The sequence below is a fragment of the Moschus berezovskii genome, chromosome 8 (assembly GCF_049115385.1).
Source record: "Moschus berezovskii isolate FMDL1 chromosome 8, NW_MosBer_1.0, whole genome shotgun sequence".
Classification (NCBI taxonomy): Eukaryota; Metazoa; Chordata; class Mammalia; order Artiodactyla; family Moschidae; genus Moschus; species Moschus berezovskii.
Window position 1 is genome coordinate 58808825 of NC_142467.1, and position 24238 is coordinate 58833062.

A 24238-nucleotide genomic window follows, 5' to 3' on the forward strand; every position below is an offset into this window, starting at 1 on the left:
AGCGACCCCACGGACTGCAGCCTACCAGGCTCCTCCATCCATGGGATTTTCTAGGCAAGAGTACTGGAGTGGCTTGCCATTGCCTTCTCCGCATATATACTCTATGACCTAGCAACTCTACTCTAGTTATATATCCCAACAGAAACACACACGTTCACCAAAAGATGTATCAGGGTATTCAAAGAAACACTATTCATAATACTGGAGACTACTCAAATGCCCATTAACATCAGAATGGGTTACTAAATCATGTTAACTTCACACCATGGACTATCACACATGAATGAACAAACTATAACAACATATCACAGGTGAACCTCATGAAAATAATTATGTTGAGCAAGAGAAACCAGACACAAGAGCTTTTATTGTATGACTACACTTGACGCTTACTCCTTAGAAGGAAAGTTATGACCAACCTAGATAGCATATTAAAAAGCAGAGACATTACTTTGCCAACCAAGGTCCGTCTAGTCAAGGCTATGGTTTTTCCAGTGGTCATGTATGGATGTGAGAGTTGGACTGTAAAGAAAGCTGATCGCCGAAGAATTGATGCTTTTGAACTGTGGTGCTGGAGAAGACTCTTGAGAGTCCCTTGGACTGCAAGGAGATCCAACCAGTCCATCCTAAAGATTGGTCCTGGGTGTTCATTGGAAGGACTGATTCTAAAGCTGAAACTCCAATACTTTGGCCACCTCATGAGAAGAGTTGACTCACTGGAAAAGACTCTGATGCTGGGAGGGATTGGGGGCGGGAGAAGGGGACTACAGAGAACGAGATGGCTGGATGGCATCACCAACTCGATGGAGGTGGGTTTGAGTGAACTCCGGGAGTTGGTGACGGACAGGGAGGCCTGGCGTACTGTGATTCATGGGGTCGCAAAGAGTCGGACACGACTGAGCGACTGAACACTTTATATAATAAAGATCAAAACCAGGCAAACCTAATCTGCCAGTTGAGCTGTTACCCTGGGTAGGGGCACAACTGGAAGAGCACTTGAAATGAGCTTTTGGAGTGCTGGTAATGCCTCTGCTTGAACTGGGTACTGGCTAATGTGCATGTTTAGCTTGTGAAAATTCACTGAGCTGCAATACACACTTATGATTTGTGCATGTTTCTGCAGATAAATCACACTAACAATTCCAGAAGGGATGAGAAAAGGAGACTAGCAGAGGATTTGTGAAACTGAATCCCCCTAAAACTGAGTGCCTCTGCTCAGCTTATGACTAATCTCTCTCCTAAACTTTATTTCATTTCTTGTCCTGCCCCTGTTCCTCTCATAATTGAGGGCTATCCAAAAAAGGGGGGAAATGGAACAAAGCAGGACCCTGTGGGGCCTTTCTAGATACAAAAGTGCCTCTCTATGTCCCGTTTCTTGTTTATAGAAAGGTTTTAGTCTCCCAGATCTTCCCGAAGTTCCAAAGACCAGACTCTGAGCATTTAATGATTAGGAGAATAGTCACAGGACACCTAGTTCCTCCTGAAGGAATATAGATAACAATCTGATGCATACCTTTGAGCTGTTCTGCAGAAACTAGTAGAGTTTAGTGACTATGGGATTAGAGTTTGTGGTAGTAGACCCCAAACCAGTTGGAACAAGAAGGTTGAGATTCCCAAAATATCACTGCTACCTCAACCAATCAGGACGAGGTCCAGGATCTAATCACACATATCCTACCACCCTCCTACCCAACACCTGTCTTTAAAAAGCTTTGCCTGAAAGCCATCAGGGAGTTTGGAACTTTTGAGCATGAGCTGCCCAGTTCTTCTTGCTTGAAACCTGCAAATAAACCTTTATTTTTCTGTAAACACCCGCTGTCAGAGCCTCACTTTCTGCACCACAGGAACATGCATCCTCGCTTGATTAAGTTAATAGACTGTGAGCCCTCTGCAGACCGGGACCTTTGCATGGTTCACTACCGCATTCACCCCAGCACTTAACAGGGAGTGGCATATCGTGGATACTTTATTAGCACATGCTGACTAAATCAGGCATGGAGGTGTAGCTTTAACAGAAATCTACCTAAAGAAATGGCAGCTAATCTTAATGCCATCTTAACTTACTAGTTTGCATTTATTTAAAAGTATTCATATGACTTTACAAATCACCAAATAAATACAAAGTTAGGTATTAAGCCATATGGGGCTTCCCAGGTGACTCAGAAGTAAAAAATCCACCTGCAATGCAGGAGACGCAGGTTTGATCCCTGGGTCGGGAAGATCCCCTGGAGGAGGGCATGGCAACCCACTCCAGTGTTCTTGCCTGGAGAATCCCATGGACAGAGGAGCCTAGCAGGTTATGGTCCATAGGGTCACAAAGAGTCATACGTGACTGAAATGACTTAGCATGCATGCAACAAAAATAAGAAACAAAGGAGAAATAACCTCTCCAACCTTTGGAAATAAAGTATTTAGCATAGTGTATTGGGTAGAACTAGGTATTCAATAAATGTTTGTGGTATATACGAAGGAAAACTGGTATTTTAATTGATCACACTGTAATTCCTAAAAGTCTTCCATTCTAAAAACAACCAATTGGTACATCGAAAAATGGAATAGTCTAAATTAAAGAGTATAGTCAAATATACAAACCCTGAAAGTGACAGACATGTCCAGAATCCAGAGACTTGTGCTAACTGCAGCCTTCCTGGCTCTGCTGACCCCATGAGCTACCAGGGTTCTCTCAGTTATGCCTGCTTATGATCAGATGATGATGCTTAGAGTAGAGCACAATGGGGCAGAGATTATGGATGGGAAAAGAGTTTGCTGTAATTCAGGCCTTGTCTGGAGTTTCCCTTCTCTTGGAAGAACAATTAAGCATTAAGCATTTCATATCTTTCCTTTTACCTCATCACAGAATGTTCTACTATGCAAGTGTGTAACTGCTTGCATTTTATAATCAACATCACCCAAAGACTTTATCAGGCCATGACTGATGCTTTTGACCTCATTAAATTAAAAGCTTATCAAAGAAAAGATAATCAAAAGAAGTAATTACAATCATAAGGCTCCAGTTAAAAATTGAATACACAGATCTGCCTCTTATCCCTTCAAAAAAAGTGCAAGTGTTAGTCGCTCAGTCATGTCCAACTCTGTGGCCCCATGGACTGTAGCTCACCAGGCTCTTCTGTCCATTGGATTCTCCAGGCAAGAATAGTGAAGTGGGTTGCCATTTCCTCCTCCAGGGGATCTTCCCGACCCAGAGGTCAAACCTGAATCTCCTGAACTGCAGGCAGGTTCTTTACCATCTGAGCCACAAGAGAAGCCCCTTTATCCCTTCCAAAACCCTCTCAAATGTAAATGTTAGTCATTTTTTAATTTCTTTTTTGCCTCAAATTTAACAAACTTTACTAACAGGAGAGGAAGCAGCAATAAAATCCTGCAAGTTAGAAGCAGGATAGGTGAGAACTTACACAGCAGACCCAAGAAACGTGAATCCTAAACCAGAAAGCAGGAAAGCAACCTCTCTTGCACTGTACCCTCTCAAGGCTTAAGAACCGGTGGTAGCAGGTACCAGAGAAAGTAAGAGCGAAAATGAGATTTAAAAGCAGAAAGAGAAGTTGGAGACCCAGTTAAACACTCACAGCTCCCAGAATCCCCATTAAGAGACTGGAGGTTTACTCTCTGGAAAGTGTGAAGCAGTACAAGTCTGGACCGGAGACACCAGAGATTTGAAGAAAGAATGGGTTGTCAGAAAAGAGTGATTAAGTGAGAGACTTAGGTACTAAACCTTGAGATCTCCCAGTCTACCTCTGCCAATCAGCTCTTAGAATAGTAGCAGCCAGGTCTAAGCTCTGGGGAAACTGACCAGCCCAAGAAGAGAGACAGAAAAACACTGTCACTCAAAGAAACAATCTAGTTAGATTAAAAGGTAACAAGGCCTGTCAAGAAGCTCCATCAACCACAGTGAGCTTCCAAATTGCTCTACCAACTGTGTATTTTTAACCAAGCAGGCAAAGATCACCTACTTCTAATTCAAAGATCATAAAAGACCAAAGCAAGGAGAATAAATGCAACACAGAGGAAAGAACTATGCAGGAAAGCATAAACTTTAAAAAGAAAAAAGTTTCAGTAATTTCAGAGAAACAAGAGAAAAAATTAAAATCATAAAACATGGACAGTGTGCTACTAAAGCCGCGGGGGAAGCAGAGGAAAAAAAAAGTCAACCAAATACTTTTTAAAGTTTCCCAGAACTGAAGGACATCAGCTTTTAGACCAAAAGGACTCACTGAGCGCCTGGCATGACAGACGTAAACAGATCTATACCAAGGTACAACACAGTGAAATTTAATAACACTGGGAACAAAAGAAGTTCCTAAAGGCTTCCAGAAAAACAGAAAGTAGGCCACATTGAAAGAATCAGATGTCACAACTGGCTTCAGTCTTCCTAATAGTGGAACCCAGAAGGCAATGGAACAAATGGCTTCAAAATTCTAAAAGAAACTGTTTTCAACCCAGAAGCCTAGAAATCAAGGTAAGGGTGCAGACTGAAAAAAAAAAGTCTTAGATGTTCAAAGTCTCAACAACAACAACAAAAAAGTTTAACTCATGCATTCTTTCTCAGAAAAGTACTAGAGGGTGTGTTCTATAGAAATGAGACAATAAATCAAGAAAAAAAAAGCGTGAATCAAGGCAAGGGGCTTCGATTTTAAAAATTGGAAAAGGAAATCTTAGGATGACAACTAAACAGCAGACCTTGAAAGCAGTCTTATAGTACAGGTCAAAAAAATAGGAAAGAGGGACTTCCCTTGCAATCCAGTAGTTAAGACTCCATGCTTCCATCGCACAGGCCTGGATCTGATCCCTAGTTGGGAAACTAATACCCACACGCTGCCAAAAACAACCCAAAAAAGAACCACACAACCCCCACCCAACAATGAAATCAATAAAATACCTGATGTGTTTGAACATATCAAAAAATTAAGTGAGAGTCTGCGGATGATTCATGCTATAAGCAATTTATGATATATACCCAGAAAATTAGGCAAACACAAAAAAATTGTGGTTAACTTTAGGGAAAATAAGGTACTGTTAAGCAAGTAAAACTAATCACAGCACACAATATATCTCAGCTGTGAACATTATTTATTATTTTAAATTACTGTAAATACTAAATATTGCTCTAACTACAATATGGATATAACTATACTAGAAAGATATAAAGACAGGAAATAGGAGCATATGCAGTTGTGGTAAAAGAGCGCTAAACCCTTAAATCTCCTAGTGGTCAATTTTTAAAATGCTGAAAACTGAAATCAAGAAGTAATATCATATGTTTTTTACCTTCACAAATAATAACAAAACAGCAAAAGAAAGAGCTAAGAGACAAGCAAAAGTAAGCAGGAGACTGCTGTTTCTGGTAACAAGCCTGTAATATCTGAGTCTAACCTATACGTAAGAATAACTGTACGTAAGATATGAAAACTAAATATTTAGGTTGGTGCAAATGTAACTGCAGGGATATATTCTTGCCTGGAAAAACCTATGGACAAGGGAGCCTGGTGGGCTACAGTCCACGGGGTCACAAAGACTCAGACACAACTGAGCACACACACACAAATGTAACTGCAGCTTGGGACTGTGAATTTTAAATTATTATAACTAAGTTCTATATAGCTATATGTCATTATAACTATGACAAACCTAGACAGCATATTAAAAACCAGAGACATTACTTTGCCAACAAAGGTCCATCTAATCAAAGCTATGGTTTTTCCAGTAGTCACATATGGATGTGAGAGTTGGACTATAAAGAAAGCTGAGTGTTGAAGAATTGATGCTTTGATGCTTTTGAACTTTGGTAATGGAGAAGACTCTTGAGAGTCCCTTGGACTGCAAGGAGATCCAACCAGTCCATCCTAAAGGAAATCAGTCCTGAATATTCATTGGAAGGACTAATGCTGAAGCCGAAACTCCAAAACTTTGGCCACCTGATGTGAAGAACTGACTCACTGGAAAAGACCCTGATGCTGGGAAGGATTGAAGGCAGGAGGAGAAGGGGATAACAGAGGATGAGATGGTTGGATGGCATCACCGACTCAATGGACATGAGTTTGAGCAAGCTCCGGGAGTTGGTGATGGACAGGGAAGCCTGGCATGCTGCAGTCCATGGGGTCATAAAGAGTTGGACATGACTAAGCGACTGAACTGAACTGATAACTAAGTTCAAACACATCTTTATTAATCAAAATAGGAACCATTATAATCAGCACATTTTTGTCAACGAGAAATAAGTTTGTTTATTAATGTAGCATAAAAATCTGTGCTTTGGGATTTGACAAACTCTTGGAAAGCATTTTCTACCTCCTGCTGTTTGTGGAAGCATTTTCTCTGCAAAAAGTTGTCAAAGATAAAAAAAAAAAAAAGTTGTCAAGATACTTGAAGCAGCTACCACTTCTCCTGTCAGCTGGCAAGAGGTCAGGTGAATATGGCAGATGAGGCAAAATTTCGTAGCCCAATTCATTCAACTTTTGGAGCATTGGCTGTGCAACGTGCAATCCGGCGTTGTCATACAGTAAAACTGGGCCCTTACTGGGCCCAGCATCTGTTGACCAATGCTGGCTGCAGGCATTGTACTTTTTGATGCATTTCACTGATTTGCTAAGCATACTTCTCAGATGTAATGGTTTTGCTGGGATTCAGAAAGCTGTAGTGGATCACACCGGCAGCAGACAACCAAATAGTGACCATGACCTTCTTGGTGTGCAAGTTTGGCTTTGGGAATTGTTTGAAGCTTCTAGGTCCAACCATTGAGCTGCTTATCACTGGTTGCATAACATCCCTTTTTGTCACATATCATGATCTGATAGAGAAATGGTTTGCTGTTGTTGTGTACAATAAGAGAAGACAATACTTCAAAAGGATGATTTTTAAATTTTCAATCAGCTCATGAGGCACCCACTTATAAAGCTTTTTCACCTTCCCAATTGGCTTCAAACATCGAATAACCATAGAATGGTCAACACTGAGTTCTTCGGAAACCTCTCGTGTGGTTGAAAGCGGATCAACTTCAATGTTTGCTCTCAGTTGGTCGTTGTCAACTTCCGATGGCTGGAAACTATGCTCCTCATCTTCAAGGCTCTCATCTCCTTTGCAAAACTTCTTGAACCACCACTGCACTGCACATTCATTATTAGTCTCTGGGTCAAATACGTTGCTGATGTTGCGAGTTGTCTCCAATACTTTATGACTCATTTTGAACTCAAATAAGAAAATAGCTCCAATTTGCATTTTGTCTAACATCATTTTCCTAGTCTAAAATAAATACAAAATAAACAGCAAGTAATATCATTAGCAAAAAAAATATAAAGTGCAAAATGTACATTAAAATGATTTATAACAATCAGATTTAAGAATGTATTCCAATATCAAACAGCAAAGTCCAACAATGCAAAATTAATTACTTTTGTATCAACCTAATAAACAGAAAAAAGTTTTAAAATGTGTACACAATGTGTCATGAAAGGGGAATCTAGTACTCACGGGAAACTAACGGAACTGAGGGGGAGGGGAGGAACTCAAACTCCCCTTAGGACAGACTACCTAAACTGAGGGGCGCTGGGAAGAAGGCAGCATTCCAGGTAGAGGAAGAGGAGGGTTCCTGGCCAGAAAAGGTGATAGGTGATTTTTCTAGCAAATGAAACAAGTTCCCCAGGGAAACAACAAATCATTAGAGTCCACCTCCACCCTCTTCTCCCAAGTCCTGGTCTCCCCACCTACCTCTTACCCGTTCTTCAAGGCCAAGCTCAAGCTCCATCTTCTCAGAAGCTTCCTGCAAGTCTCTGGAAGAGATGATCTCTTCCATCTCAAAATGATGCCATTTATCCACTATCTTATTCTCTTAATTAATGTAATTAATACTACATACCATAATACATTCTCAGGGATTGAAGTCATTCAATAGGTATTTAATGAATACTTACTATATGCAAAAAAACTGTGCTGGTTACTAAAAGTAAGGGAAGGATGAAAAGGAAGGAAAGAGAACAAAAAAAAGCAGCAGTCTTCAGGTGCAACGAACACAGACTATGGTTTCTAACATCATTCTCCAATAAAAGGAACCAGGGTTCTTCGGAGAAACAGGTGATTCCAGGATGGCTAAGGAACTATACATGGTAAGTCAGGTGCCAAAAAGTTAAGAAGTGCTTTAAAAACCACAAAGATAGAGCTCTGTCAAAGGGATACAAGTACCATACCAACTGAAGGAGATCCCAATGGCAAAAGCTAGAACAACCTAACAAAACAGTGTTGGCTTTTATAACTCAAAGAATAAAATTAATGAGCCCATACCAGTATCAATGAATAAATAAAGTAATGAAGAAGAGACAAATGTCCCATGCAGAAAAATTCCAAATAACTTAATGTAGACACATTGCCCTCAATGAGGTGGTGGAATTTAACTCCCCAATCCTTAAGTATAAGCTGTACATAGTGAACACAGTGACTTCCTTCCAAAAAGCACAGTACAAAAGGGGAGGGGGAAGGTGGAGTCATTTTATGTAGAGAGATTTGACAAACGCTACTTTAGCCAGGTGATCAAGGTCAACATCAACCATGATAAGTTGTTGATAGTATGTTGACATACTGTTGACAGTATGCATTCTTGATATGATGTGATGAAAACAGCACTTTACCTGTGTGACTTCCTCCCCAAATCTAATCATGAGAAAAGCATCTAACAAATCCCAAAGAAAGTATGTGCTACAAATAACCGACTTATACTCCTTAAAAATGTCAAGGTCATCAAAAACAAGGAGATATGACAACCTAATGTAATGTGAAATCTGTATAGACTCTTGAAACAGAAAAAAAGACATAGATAAAAACTGAAAATCTTAATAAAGTATGGACTTTAGTTAATAATAACATATCAATATCGGTTCATTAATTGTCAACGAATGTACCATACTAATATGTTAGTGGGAAAGCTGGGCCTGGTGTACACAGAAACTATACTACCTTCAATATTTCTGAAAATCTAAAAATGTTACAAAAAGTAAAGTTTATTTTTAAAAAATATTTTTAACATTTTTTTTTTTTAAGGAAAGGAAAAAAGCCTAAAGAACACACACCAAACTTGCAAAGCAGTCATGCCTCTGGGGAAAAGAATGGGAGGGAAGTCAAGCTTTCCAAGTTACTATTTGACTCCAGAATATTAAGAATGTATCTGTGTGCTATTCTGCAACAAGAAATGTTCAACATTATCGCCACATTTAAGTACTGAATGACAAATAAAATGAAATTGTTATTAAACAGAAACCACTCCTTAAACCTTTGTATTTTATTTATCTGGCTGCATCAGGTCTTGGTTGTGGGGAAGAGGTATCCTTGCTGCATCATGGGAGATCTTTCATTGTAGCGTAAGGGCTCTACTTGTAGCCTGCAGGCTCAGTAGTTTCAGTGTGCAGGCTGAGTTACTCTACAGCATGTAGGATCCTAGTTCCCCAACCAGGGATCCAACCCGTGTCCCAGATCTTAGTTCCCCAACCAGGGATCCAAACCGCATCCCCTGCATTGAAAGGCAGATTCTCAACCTCTGGACCACCAGGGAAGTCCCACCAACCTTTATGTTTCCATTCATAACTATCCAATCTCCAGAAAGACCTCCAAATCACATTCAAGCCGCTGATTAACTACCAACTGATAATACTGCAATACACAAATTTAAAAGAAAAACTGTCAAAGATTATACTAAACTGCTAGGGGAGAAATATATAATACAGTAAGAAAATATTTCACTAGAAATGTTCTTAAATTTGATAACTGAGAGCTAGTATCTATGTGAAACGAATCAGCAGTGCAGGGTCAATGCATGTTACAGGTTACTCGGGGCTCGTGTGCGGGGGATGACCCAGAGGGAGGATAAAGGGAGGAGGGAGGTGAGAGGGGGGTTCAGGAGGGGGAACTCATGTACACCTGGGGCGAATTCATGTCAATGTATGGCAAAACCAACCAATATAATATTGTAAAATAAAAAAATTTAAATAAATAAATAAACTAAAAATAAATAAATAAATAAAACTTTAAACTGTGGTACTCAGAAAAAAAGAGTCAGTCTAATTGTAACAGCAGGATGTGCAAAGTGAAGTCTGTTAACAGTTGGTGAAGGCAACAACATACACTATACATCTATCTACACAGCCATGAGAAGCAATTAATTACAACTGGAGTGTGTAAAATTCAACAGATTCAATACATGATATTCACCAACTACCTGGTATATTGGCAAAAGTAACTTGAGAATAAGGATGAGATCACCAAGTTGATTCTTTGCATTAATCTCTAATTAAAGTGTTAAAAGTTGTTTTATCTAAATGAGCATTATCCATTACTACAAGAATATGGTTCCACTAAACAGTTATACTGTTCAAAGTTAACATAAGAATAAATTATTAAGAAACCAAGTAATCATTTTAAAGCCCTAAGAACAAGTAAATCAGAGAATGTCACTTGAATTTCTCTAAGTTTTTCTTCTTTTAGTTAGCAAAATACAATATTACTCTCATGGTAGGATTATTTTAAAATCTAATTTAATGTAGAGTAATATAATATTGGTGATGTTCAGGATAAAGTAATTTGAAGGGAAACCAATGGGTGGCACCAGTTTAGACAATGCCAGATTTTCCTAGAGCACTTCATTGAGAGTCAGATACAACGGATAGTTGAAGATATGCAGCTCCTGTCACTCACAAATCCTGGTTCTGCATTCATAACAAATTATACAAAAGTGCTCTCATGACATATTTCCTCATGTGACAATATCTGCTTAAAATATCATACCACTGCCTTTTAGAGTTACACACAGAAATATTTATGGATGAAATGACGTGATTTCTAGAATTTGCTACAAAATAATAGACAATATAAATGAAAAAGTTAACTATTTATTGATTGTTGAAGCTGAGTGACAGGTGCATAAGTTTTATTACACTAAATTTTTGTAAATGCTTGAAATTTTTCAAAGTAAAAAGTTGAAAATATAAATAAATACTAACAAATTACTCCTAGAAGCAACCCAAGTGCTCATCAACAATCAGATTAAGAAGATGTGAGAAAAAAAAAAAAGATGTGAGATACAAACACATACACACACACACCTCCCACACCTTCTTAATATATACACACAATGGAATATTATTTCGCCACAAAAAAGAAGGAAATACTGCCATCTGCAGCAAGTAGGTGAACCTAGAGAATAATATGCTTAGTGAAGTAAGTCAGATAAAGGCAAATACTGTGTATCACTTACATGTAGAATCTGAAAAATAATACAAATGAATGTATATGCAAAACGAACAGACTCACAGATACAGAAAACTAACTTGTAGTTACCAAAGACAAAAGGGAAGGAAGCACAAACTAGGGGTGTGAGATTAAAAGATACAAACTACTATATGTAAAATAAATAAGCAACAAGAATATACATATGCAGGGAATTATACTCATTATCTTGTAATAACCTATAATGGACTATAATCTGAGAAAATACCAAACCACTATGCTATACACCTTAAACTAACACAGTATTGTAAATCAATTACAATTTTAATAAAGAAAGAAATTACGCCTACAACTCAACAACAAAAAGCAAGCAATTCAAAAATTGGCAAAGGATCTGAATACACATCTCTCCAATATGTACAAATGGCCAACAAGCACATAAAAGATGTTCAGTTTCACTAATCATTAGGGAAATGCAAACCAAAACCATTATGAGAGGCTACTTCACAGCCAGGCTTTATCAAAAACAAAACACAAACAGAAAGCGTAAGTGTTGATGAGGATGTGACAAAACTGGAATTCTTATGCATTGCTGGTGGGAATATAAAACAGTGCATTGCTATGGAAAACAGTATGGCAGTTTCTCAAATAATTAAAAATAGCAATACCATAGTGAAAGTGAAAGTCACTCAGTCGTGTCCGGCTCTTTGTGATCCCATGTATAGTCCATGGAATTCTCTGGGCCAGAATACTAGAGAGGGTAGCCTTTCCCTTCTCCAGCGGATCTTCCCAACCCAGGGATCAAATCCAGGTCTCCTGCGTTGCAGGCAGATTCTTTACCATCTGAGCCACCAAGGAAGTCCAAGTAAAGTGGAGTGGGTAGCCTATCCCTTCTCCAAGGGATCTTCCTGAACCAGGGAACAAACTGGGGTCTCCTGCATTGCAGGCAGATTCTTCACCAGCTGAGCTACTAGGGAAGCAATACCATACAAACCAACAATTCCACTTCTGTGTATATACCTAAAAGAATTCAAAGCTTGGACTCTTTTGAAACTTATTTACCCATTATTCACAGCAGCATTATTCATAATGGCTAAAATGTACTGACAGATGAAATAAAATATAGTATACACATACAATGGATATTATTTAGCTTTAAAATGGAATGAAATTCTGACACATGACAATGTGGATGGACCTTGAGGACATTATGCTAAGTGAAATAAGCCAGTCACAAAAGGATAAATACTGTATTACTCCACCTATATGAGGTACTCAGAATAATCAAATTCACTGATGGAAAGCAGAATGGTGGCTGTCAGGGGCTTGGGGAGGGGGAAATAAGACAGTTACTGTTTAAGGGGTAAGGATTTTCTGGAAATGGATGGTGGTGAAATGAAGGCTGCCCAACAACGTGAATATACTAAACAAAATAAAAATTAAAAAAAGAGCCACAGGGGCACGATTCACTCCTTCCTCTAGAATCATGATGTCATCTAACACTTGAACATGCAAAATGTTTGGCCTGCCAGAAATGAAATTCTTTCCCTCATTTACCAAAACCTTCCTTCACAATCCTGAAAGAACTTACCCAAAGCTGATCTACAACGCCAGCAGACTACAATACAAACGTATTAGTGATGCCAAAAGCAACTCACTTCTTTAGCAGGCAGGGAGTCATCTAAAACAAACATTCTGCAGCCTGTTTTTAAGCAGATACAGCAGTGTCATCATTGCCTACTTTCACTGGTTTTAAATCCAGATATCTCAAAACATTTCAGGAAGTATTTGGGGAAATGCACGATATAGCCCATGATCTATTACAGTGAGGCAAAGATAGCTTGGAATGGATGAATAGGGTAAATGGCCTCAGAGAGAACAGCACACAAGTTTCTTAACACTAGGCCTACCTAGAGCTTTCTGAAACAGTGCTTCAGAATGTATGGACACACAAGCTCATGTTTCAAATAGCAAAAAGAAAAAAAAATAAAGCCACAGGAAATTTATGAGCCCAAACTATCTGTGTAGTCTGGGGTGATGCTAAATTCCAATTAGGGACATACTGCTCTACCAATCAAAAGACCATAAAGGCAAAACCATTGTTTGCAGTTATGAATGAATCATAGTTTTCTCCTACATTTACTTCATTAGAAGACCAGCTCAATTTGACTAACCATATCAAACAGAAGTCAGAGGTCCCTTTGTGACAACCAAAAAGTACCATGCTCCTATCAGGTTGCCTAAACGACTCAACAACATTCCATAATTCGAAAGCCTTTTAAATATGTATATTCTCTGACCAAGCATTTCCACCCACTAGAAATTTATACTAAGGAAAGAGTTGAAGATGTATGTAAAAGAAAATTAGTGACTGAAAAAAATTATAAACACCCTTAGAGACCAACAATAGGCAACTGATTAAACTATGGTCTAGCCATACAATTGCATGCTACACAGATGTTAAAATATGAACCCATCTCATTTTACAGCTATAGTGTCTGCCTTTCTACATATATGTGCTCAATACACACACAAGAAAACTTGAGAAGGCAAATGTGTTTCAGAACATGTGGATATGTAAACATACATGTACACATATGCACAAAGTGTGTGAAAGTATCATCAGGGACCCATAAAACTGCATGTATGTACAAAGATATGCCTGTGTACGTATGTATACAACACAAATCTATGTGTATACATCTGCTTATGTATATGCTTATATTTGGGCCATAAGCTTGTGTTTAAGTAGCTGAGTGTGTATTTACCCTTATAATCACTACTTAGAAGTGGTGACCTTGAGCAAGTTACCGAGCCTCTAGAGTGTTGACTTCGTCATTTAACGTCATCGATACAACATCACATGCTGTCTCAAAGGGGTTCTGTGAGGATTAAGTGAAATAATGGATGTAAAGTACTTAGTACCATGACTGGCACAGAGTAAATGCTCAATCAATATTAACTTTCCTTATCTGGATACATACACTGATCTACCCTTGTGTATATTTACACAGCTGTAAGTACACAAAGATACACAAAATGTTAACTTTGGTTATCTACAGGTGATAGGTTTTTGGTATGGGGTTTTGGTTTCGTTTTGGGTTTTTGTTTGGCTTTCGTATTTTGCAAATTTTCTAGGAATATCAGTTCTTTTTTTCATTCTTTTTTTGAAGATTTCTTCAAAACAATGATTTTTTAAAAAGTAAAAAAGATGGCCTGTCCTTAACATACCTCAATTTTGCATATTTAAAGCTATTAACCACTACACCAAGAAATACGTAATTTTAATAGTTCACCATTTTTTTTGTTTGTTTCTAGCAGTATGTCAACATTACCTAATAGCTCAAGAAGATGGCAGTACAAAGAAAAGCCTCCGTTTTTTGCTTGTCTGCTTTATCCTAGTCAGGATGAAAGAATGAACTAGATCACAATATGGGATACATGTGATCTGTGAACACCCCGGTGACAGTTAAGTGATACCTGTCATTCGTATTTCACTAAAGCAGAGAGGAACCCAGGGCCTTGCCCAAGGTCATACAAAAAAGCACGTAGCCCAGGCTGTGAGGGACTAGACTGCATTGCCACAATTTGAGCGTGCTTATGAAACCAAAAAGCTAAATTCTTAAAATTAGTCATATGAGGAGTCAGGCTGTAGGAGGGAGGAAATTACAACACAGAGCTGATGATAGCAAAAAACCCAGCAACTGGCCCCACCAGGATTAATCTACATGTTTTAATCATATTGGTTTTCCTCACTTATAAAATATAAAACTGTAGATCATCTATGATAGGACATTTAATTTCATAAAAGCACAATTCCATTTATATGCAAATTAAACTGAAAGCATCTGAAAAAAAATGTACGCAGATACCTACGGTTCCAGTCAACATCAGTTAGCCACCTGGCTCAATTCCCACAATTACGATGTGTTAAATACCTCTTAAAACCCTGCAAAATGTCTCCCTCGAATTTCCGAGGGAAATCAGGCTACAGACAGGCGAGTAAAACAAGCAGTTTTTTTTCCCCTAGGGCTTCAATTAAGAAATCATACCCGAGATAATAATCCACCCATCCCCTATACATTTTCTCCCCAGCTATGCTATTCAATTTCTTTAAACGTCATTTCCAAGCTTGGAAAACACACAGCCAGCACACGCCCTGCAGCCTGCAACGTTACGTAGTTCGACATTTTAGGGGCATCACTAGTTAAACATCGCGTTTTCCAAATCTACTGCGAACTGGAACTTGTCCCTCGTATCATTTTGACTTCTGTCTTTAAACGCAAGCGAGGGGAATGGGTTTTGACGAGCAGACTAGGCTCTGAAACCCTGAGTAATCGCATCTCACTGCGGAGAGCTGTCGGCAGCAGCAGCTGCGATTTTAATCTTCTCTCCATCTAATTCCCTTTACATTTCACGTTTTTAGTTTTTTTTTTTTTTCCCCGCCCCCTTTTCCAGTGACATCAAATTCTAGGTGGAAAAAGGCAAACTGAAAGCCCTCAGGTCAAAGCCTCCGGAGGGTCTCGGGTTCTGACCCGGCGACCCGCCCGCCGTGGGAAATGCGGAAAATACTGCAGGGCGGAGGTTCTTCCACCGTCCGACTCCCGCCCCGCGTCGTGGAGGGACGGTCCCGGCCCGCGGCCACCTCGAATCCGAGCCCGGGGCCCGCCCGGCCGGCTCAGGCCCAGCGCGGCCTGGCAAGCCGCGGCGTCGAGTTGGCTCCAGGCGGGGCCGGAGAGGAGGCCTGAGGCGGCCAGCGGGCAGGGCCGGGACGGGGTCGGGGGGTGGGGGAGCACTTGGGCGCTGCTCACCTGCTGGTACCGGTTGCCGCAGGCTGGCTCCACCGCCGCCAGAGCCGCCAACGCCAACGCCATGGTGCAGCCGGCTGCAGGGAAGGAGGGCGAGCGAGCGAGTGAAGGGGCGCGGGCGCTGCGGCCTGGGGGCGTCGGGAGGCCGACGGGGACGCGCCTCGGGTGGGTCTCGGTGGAAGCCGCCGCTACCAGGCCAGCCGCTCTCCTCGGGTAGTGAGCGCCGCCGCCGCCGCCGCCGCCGAGGCTCAGACGCGGCCCCAGGGGAGGAGGCGGGGACAACGACGACGACGCTGCGCCGCCGCCCCGCCCCCGACTCGCGCAGCCCGGCCCGCCAGGCCCGGCCTCGCCCGGCGGTGCAGCTGCGCGCCGTGGGCACCGCCCGTCGTTCCGCGCCCCGAGGCTGAGGCGTCGGAGTCGGTTCCTTCCAAAACAGGTTGCAGGTCACCGCAGAGAGCGCGACGCCGGTGATGAGTGCCTGGTTCTAAGCACCAAGCTTTCTCTGCGTGCTACTTTGAACCCTCCTCACACAGCCCAGACCGAGGCCACAGCCCCGTTTTAGAGGTCGTTGGTGCCCAGGGAGACTGATAGTCTCCCACAGCAGCCATCTGACCCCTAGTATCTATCTGGCTGCAGTATCTCAGTTCTTGTCCACTTCTTGTCTGCCATCCTTCGTAGACTAGCGGTCAGTTCACTACAGGGCAGAGGCTAAATCCGGTTCAGTAACTGTGGAAAGCATGTGAAATTCACCTTTCTGTGTCCATAAATTGTTTTATTTGGAACACAGCTGCTCCCGTTTGTTTACTATGGCCTGCAAATCCTAAATTACTTGCTATCTGGCCCTTTATAGAAAAAGTTTGGTGATCCTAAATCCTGGAAAACTTCTTGACCCGTGGGTGATCATAATAGCATCCCCAATTTTTTTGTAGTCCTTTAGTGTTTTAACCGGAGAAGGCAATGGCAAGCCACTCCAGTACTATTGCCTAGAAAATCCCATGGATGGAGGAGCCTGGTAGGCTGTAGTCCGTGGGGTCGCTAAGGGTCGGACATGACTGAGCGACTTCACTTTCACTTTTTACTTTCACACATTGGAGAAGGAAATGGCAACCCACTCCAGTGTTCTTGCCTGGAGAATCCCAGGGACGGGGGAGCCTGGTGGGCTTCCGTCTATGGGGTCACACAGAGTCGGACACGACTGAAGTGACTTAGCAGCAGCAGTGTTTTAACAGCCTCTGTGGATATAGACACGATGTTTTCTGAACCAAAGCTCTCTGAGGAGGTGTCATGAAAGGCAAAACTTCAAAGATGTAGACTTGTGAAGAGCTTTCCAGGGAAGAAGAACATATATGCAAAGATGGTGAGAAAAGTGAGAGGTTGCCTTGTGGAAGAAAGGAAAGGAGGCCGCGGAAGGGCCATGTAGGAGATAAAATTATTGATGTTTCACAGATGGAGGGGAGTTATGCTTGAAGACATGAGATACTTTATTCAAGAACACAGAGCTGCTAAGGGGTAAAGTTAAGTTATAAACTCATCAAGCTAGCTTTCTTAACCATTATCATACAATCAAATTATAAACTTTGTAAAGATAACACTATTTATCTTTGAAATATTTTGGTATCTCCCATAGCATCTAGCACAGTATAGTTATTGATCCTGGAGCAGGCATTTGACGTCTGCTGTTTCTATCATACCCAGCCATCTGGAATTGCTTCTACCCACATGGCCAACACAGAAAAATACTTGATCTCTGTAGCTTGTTGTTATTCCTGTTTCTTCTTGATTGCCTTTCCAAGTTGGCAGTCTAGAGTTGGCACTACTATCATTATTGTTTTATCTTCTAATATTCAAATTTAGGTAACTACATGTTTTAAACCACAACTGTGTGTTTTGAGCCTACCCTGAGGTCTCTGTATGTAGGAGCCAGTCATAATCAACAAAATTTCTGTATATTGCTCTTCCTCACTTCCAATTCTGTGTGTGTGTGTGCGTGCGCACACGCACACGTGTTGTTTGTATGCTCAGTCGTGTCTGACTCTTGCTACTTCCATGGACTGTAGCCCACCAGGCTCCTCTGTCCATGGGATTTCCCAGGCCAGCAATACTGGAGTGGGTTGTCATTCCCTTCTCCAGGGGATCTTCCTAACCCAGGGATTGAACCTGTGTCTCTTGTGCCTCTTGCCGGTATCCAAACTCCAAGAAGTCAGTCCCTATTTCCAATCACTGGTCTCACAAATTTTCACTGTGGGAGAGTGAACAAATCCAGCAAAATGCCAATCTGAGTGTTTCCAAGTGGTCTGCTCCTTAGTCTGTCCCACAAATGTTCTTTTTTATCTGGAAAAACAACTTTCAAATGTAATGATGTACAGTGAATCAATCCAAACATAATCCTACCTTGTGGTCTTATATAAGGGGAAAAAAAGAGTCTAATTTGAAATTTTAAAAAAAATCTCATCAATGGAAAGTAGAAATCCAGACTTCTTTGCCCAGATTTTCTAAATTTACATGTAAGAAGGAATAAAAAAAGAAGATGTCTGTGCTGAAACATATGGCTATTGGAGCAACAGCTGCCATCTTCATGCGTGTCTGCAGCACTTTTGTGGCTTTTGTGGAAAAGAAGTTGCTGTCCTTCCCATCTATTTCTTTCCTGAATTACTTTCTCCCTCAACAGCTATTAATATATACTCCCTGCATGTGGACATACATATTTATCATAAGATAAATACTGGGTTTTCTCACAGGAATATTTTCTCTCGAAAGAAAAAGAAAAGTTGATATTCAGCTTCCAATCTCCTTTTCCTATTCTTTTTCTGATGTCCTGAACCAAGATGTTTTGTGTTAACCATGAAGATGTTTTTTTTTTTTTTCTCCGAGTTCCCCCAAAGCCCTTTGTAAGTAAAGTGGGACCTCCCTGGAGATCCAAGGGTTAGGACTCCATGCTCTCACTGCCGAGGACCCTGGTTTGATCCCTGGAACTAAACTCCCATAAAGGAAGCACGGTGTGGCAAAAAAAAAAAAAAAGCCTTTTGTAAGTAAACTGAGGCGATGTGTGTTGATTCAATGGCTGGGTGAGCTGGGGAATTGAGAAATTGAGTCACCGCTGTATAAGGTCTGCAGTTGGCAAGCAAACTGTACAGTGAAGGGGAAAACTCTGAATTTCTGACTCACCGATCCATGCCTGCTGCCAGCCAAGCAGACAGAAAAGATAATCCAAGGCTGTAAAAATTGCACTCTTTGGCTTTATCTCGAGGTGTTGTCAGGAGAGTTTCCACACAGAAAGTTATTAATTTCATATTGGTGCACTTAGAAGCTTATTTCCCCACAGAATAGCAGTAATACTTTCCATGTGCAATACTTTTTATGTGAACTGCTGGTTCTGAATCATCCATCCTGAGAGAGAAGAGAAAGATTATGAACAAGTAAGAACACAACTGAAGTGTGTTTCCCCACCTCTACCCCAGCTGGACAGGGAGGCCTGGTGTGCTGCGGTTCATGGGGTCGCAGAGTCGGACACGACTGAGCGACTGAACTGAACTGAACCCCAATTTGAACAAAAATCTCCACGATATAGTCTTCTGTCTTTCACCTGAGGCCTGTCCAAGGCAGTATTGAATTCAATGAGTAACCAAGAAATTTAACCAATTGTTAAATTTTAAACAAAGTCTCACTGGTCTAATATCTCATTTCAGGCCTTGAATATCTCCAGTTAATCTTTTCAGGGCTCTAGCTGAACAATGCATTGCCATTTCTACTGACTTACTATTTCTTTTCATTCTCACTACATCACTATGAGTTTCCTTAAGGGCAAAGCTATTGTCTTACTATTGCAAGTAAAGAAATTATCCACTGATAATTACTACTGCTTGTGGAGCACCTCCTGGGTCTTGGACCTTTTCATGCATCATCTTTGTAACCTTCATAGCTAAACCCTCAACAAATGAAGAGATTCAAGAAATGTACATCACTTGCTCAGCTGAGGTGTTGTGGAACCAAAACCCAAACTCAGATCTGTCTGACAACTAAACTTGAGCACTGCTGTGTGTGTGGAGGGAAATACAGGACATAGAAGAACCTTGGAGTCTTCACAATGAGATAGAGAAGATAGGAAACACATATTCAAGACATATTTTTAAATATAAAAATCTCAAGTTAATTATAGCTGTGTTGGCCTATATTAAACAATGCCAAGAGCTGGGGAAGAGAAGTGTGTAACCAGGTGTGATAATAAGGTAAGGATTGAGGACAAAGGTTTTTGAATGAGAATAAGGATTAGTCATGATGGGAAGAGGGAAAGGCATAGCCAGTCACGAATATGCTAATACAAAAGCTTAAGAACAGGAGAACACAAAATAATAGTAATATGGGCTAATAAATATTTGGGGCTTTGTGACAAGCTTTCTGTCACAGCTACTCCACTTTGCCATTGTATCATGAACACAGTCATAGACAATACTGGACAAACTGGTGTGGCTATTTTCCAATAAAGCTTGTTGACGGACATCGAAATTTGAATTTCCTATTATTTTCATGTGAAATACAAGATATTCTTCTTTTGACTTTTTTCAACTATTTAAAAATGTAAAACCTCTTCTTAATGCAGGTCATACAAAAGCAGGTGGTGGACTGGATTTAACAATCAGGCAGTGGTCAATAGAACAAAAAACAGTTTCTGTGCTAAGAACTTGAGTAGGAAGTTTAAATCACAGAGTAATGCAGGAGACTTAATGGGGAAGAAAGGGAAAGAGTGAAGAGGATGGGAATTTATAAAAGCTTTTAAAAAGTAAATGGCTTATGCAAAAAAGTAAGTCAGAGGAAAAGGGTTAGTCAAGTAGGAATCTAACATGAGATATACTCCTGATTCCTTAGTTTACCTTCCGGGCACTGGAATGCAACTGATTGATTCATTCAACAAATATTAATTTAGCACTAATATGGGCAAGTACTGAGGCCTTCTGCCTAGAACTTGAAACTATAAAAGAATAGGTTTTCATTTATTCTCTAAAATGATATTAAGAAATGCTGCTGCTGCTGCTACTAAGTCACTTCAGTCGTGTCCGACTCTGTGCAACCCCATAGATGACAGCCCACTAGACTCCTCTGTCCCTGGGATTCTCCAGACAAGAATACCTAAGTGGATTGCCATTTCCTTCTCCAATAGATGAAAGTGAAAAGTGAAAGTGAAGTTGCTCAGTCGTGTCCGACTCTTAGCGACCCCATGGACCGTAGCCTACCAGGCTCCTCCATCCATGGGATTCTCCAGGCAAGAATACTGGCATGGGTTGCCGTTTCCTTTTCCATAAGAAATGCTAAGAGTGGTTATTTACTTATTTTAGTTAACAGCTAATAAGTTTTGGTATGTTATGGCTTTATTTTCATTCATCTCTAAGGATTTTCTAATTTCTCTTGTGATTTCTTGGACTCATTGGTTACTTAGAAATGTGTGGCTTAATTCCTTATAATTGTGTATTTCCCAAATTTCTTTCTGTTATTGATTGCTAATTTCACTCCACTGTAGTTGAATAACATACTTTGCCTGATTTCAATCCTTTTAAATGTATTGAGATTTGCTTAATGCTTTAGCATATGGTCTATCCTGGAGAATGTTCCATGTATATTTGAATGTATATTCTGCCGGTGGTGGGTGGAGTGTTCTACAGGTGTCTATTAGGTCTAGTTGGCTTACAGTTAATTCAGACCCTCTATCTTCATGTTAATCTTCTGCCTAGTTATTCTCACTATTATTAGAGGTGGATTACTGGAGTTTTCAAATATTGTTGCTGAATTGTCTCTCTTTTCAGTTGTCAGTTTTGCTTCGTATATTTTAGTGCCTTATTGTTAGGTACATAAATATTTACAGTATTCACTTATTTTTTACACTGTCTTGATCTAAAAAGGATTTAAGTGGTTATGGCGTAGCAAGAAATCATAGATTAGAGTAGATGAGAAAGAAAAAGCAAGACAAGAGTAGCAACATGGAATAGAGTTTGCTTCTTGTTCACTGTTGTCTCTGTGTGAACAGAGCCTGATGCATAGTAGGCCCTTGTAGGATTGAAATAACATCAAGAATGAGGATGACCCAAAAATGAAGTAATACACATTTTACAGGTGAACCATTAATTTGGCATCCAATTATAGTGAAGATTTCATTGGTTATACAATTGATAGTAAACCTGAGCTAAACATAACAAAAGAAAGATACTGAAACCAATGGAAAAATTCTCCGAAGAGCCTTCACTAATATTTAATTACAAAGATGCTAAACTGATCTACCCCTCTGTCCTGAACAGAATATATGCTTTAAGTTTTGGGAATCCTCCCTGCTATAAATGATGCTACAGCTGGTCCATGTATTTACTGTCATACTTGACTGTGCAAACTGTGCACTGCCCCACTTCAAGAATGGCCATCCCATTGTAGTCTATGCAATTGATACCCCACCCTGCATTTGGGCAATATACAATCTGTGCAACCATAGGAGGTGACCCCACAAAATCTTTGAGTGATCCCTCCCCTGACAAATGGCTCACAATTTATTAAGGGGCATTGTGGGTGGCAAAAGAATGAGGAACAGCAAAGCATCCACAAGGAAATCAAGTGACTGATCCTCATCTTTGGACACAATGTACCAACCAATTGCATGAACTAGTTCCTTGAAAAAAAGAACAAGGTGATTAGGGAAATGCTTAAATCTCTAACCCTCAGGCTGATTGGAAGGGTATGAAAAGGGCTTCTCACATTTCCCAGGCTGGTAGTTTCCTTACTGTGTTTAGGGAGTATCATAAGAAACATCATTACACAAGGGAAATACTAAAGCTCATATTTATGCCTGTGGTGTGTCAAGGGAGAAACACTGTGTGCTAATTATGACAAAAAAGAGAAGCGACCTGTGGGGGGGGTGGTGGGGGCCCTCTGGAAGACACTGATGTTGGTTTAAACTCAGCAGCAGCTTGTGGGCCTGCATGCTGGTTCCTATAGGTCTTCAGGAAACTCTTCCCAGGCGACTTAGAGCAGGCCTCAGGTAAAGTACAAGAGAGAATCTCTAGTTCTAAATTAGATTACATACAGACCTGGGAATAATACCTTGGTTTTTAAGCAGTGTTGACATCCTGGCCAAATTATTCAGGAACTCCTCTCTAACATCATTCCTGTGTGAGTCTCACCCACATCACCACATCTTCAGTAACAAAAGCCTGTAGATAGAACAAAGACAAGCCACCTTGTATGCCAAATTCCTTGCTTATGTCAGCAGTGCTCTAATAGGATGGTGGTTCTAGGTGGGATGGCACCCTGGGAATACAGTCTTTCCGGAATTGATGACAAAACAGGTCACAAAACCTCAGATTTTGATTTTAAATGCTCTAACTGGCTATCTACAGGTGGTGGAAAGGAAGCTGCGCTGTTGGCTCTTGAAACACCAAACATTCTCTTACCTAGACTTTCCTTTACCTGTTAAGCCAGTGTCATTCCACTGGCAAATATGGTCGGTATACTCATCTGTAGGCCATCCAGAATACCAGCTTAAATTCCCACTGCTGTTTGTCACCATAAAAAGTCTTCAGGAACACTTTTTATTGTCCACTGGGCTAACAAAGCTCATGTGATGTCACTGTTCACATGAACATTGCTTTAATAACATTTATTGAGCACTGACTTTATGCTAGGGAGTGTGTCAAGCAGTTTACATTTATTATCTTTTTTTTCCACTCACAGTAAATACATGAGGTAGAGTCTATATCCATCTTTTCTATGGATGAGGGAACAAGTTGCCTGAAAATTATCTTGCCTGTGTGTGTATCATAGAAGACTGGGGCTAAAAGGACTTTAGAAATCATTTGACTTGATGCTTCACTTTACAGATGAGGAAAGTGAGTTCAGAGAGGTTAAGTCACATGCCCATAATCACATCACCTGGAAGTGGCAGAGCTGATTCCTTCCATGTTGGAGTTCCATCTACCATTTGGGGTTAACACACATCACCTTGGCCTCTCTGTGAGTCTGAGGCCCAATCTTTTGTGATTTGAGGATTTGTGCCATCTCCAAGTGTGCTGTCATCATGCAACCAAATATGATTCAAAACAAGGCTGGGGGTGGGTGGGGGTGGGGGGCGTTTTGTGCTCTCTGTGCATCAGATTGATGATGAAGTCAAACTTCATGACTCAGAATACGCAGAAGCTCTCTAGCCCTTAACAACTTTCCCCACAGGAAACCTGCCA

At 40.6% G+C, this 24238-nt stretch overlaps 1 protein-coding gene across 1 annotated transcript in view; it reads right to left on the bottom strand.

Moving 5' to 3' along the window:
- Positions 1–16306, bottom strand: part of NDFIP1 (Nedd4 family interacting protein 1) — a 53365-nt gene extending 37059 nt beyond the window's left edge. Inside the window, exon 1 of the mRNA XM_055429153.2 lies at positions 16032–16306. Coding sequence (XP_055285128.1) covers positions 16032–16094 — 63 coding nt within the window. The 5' untranslated portion in view covers positions 16095–16306. The remainder of the gene's footprint in view (positions 1–16031) is intronic.
- Between the last annotated feature and the right edge of the window lie 7932 nt (positions 16307–24238).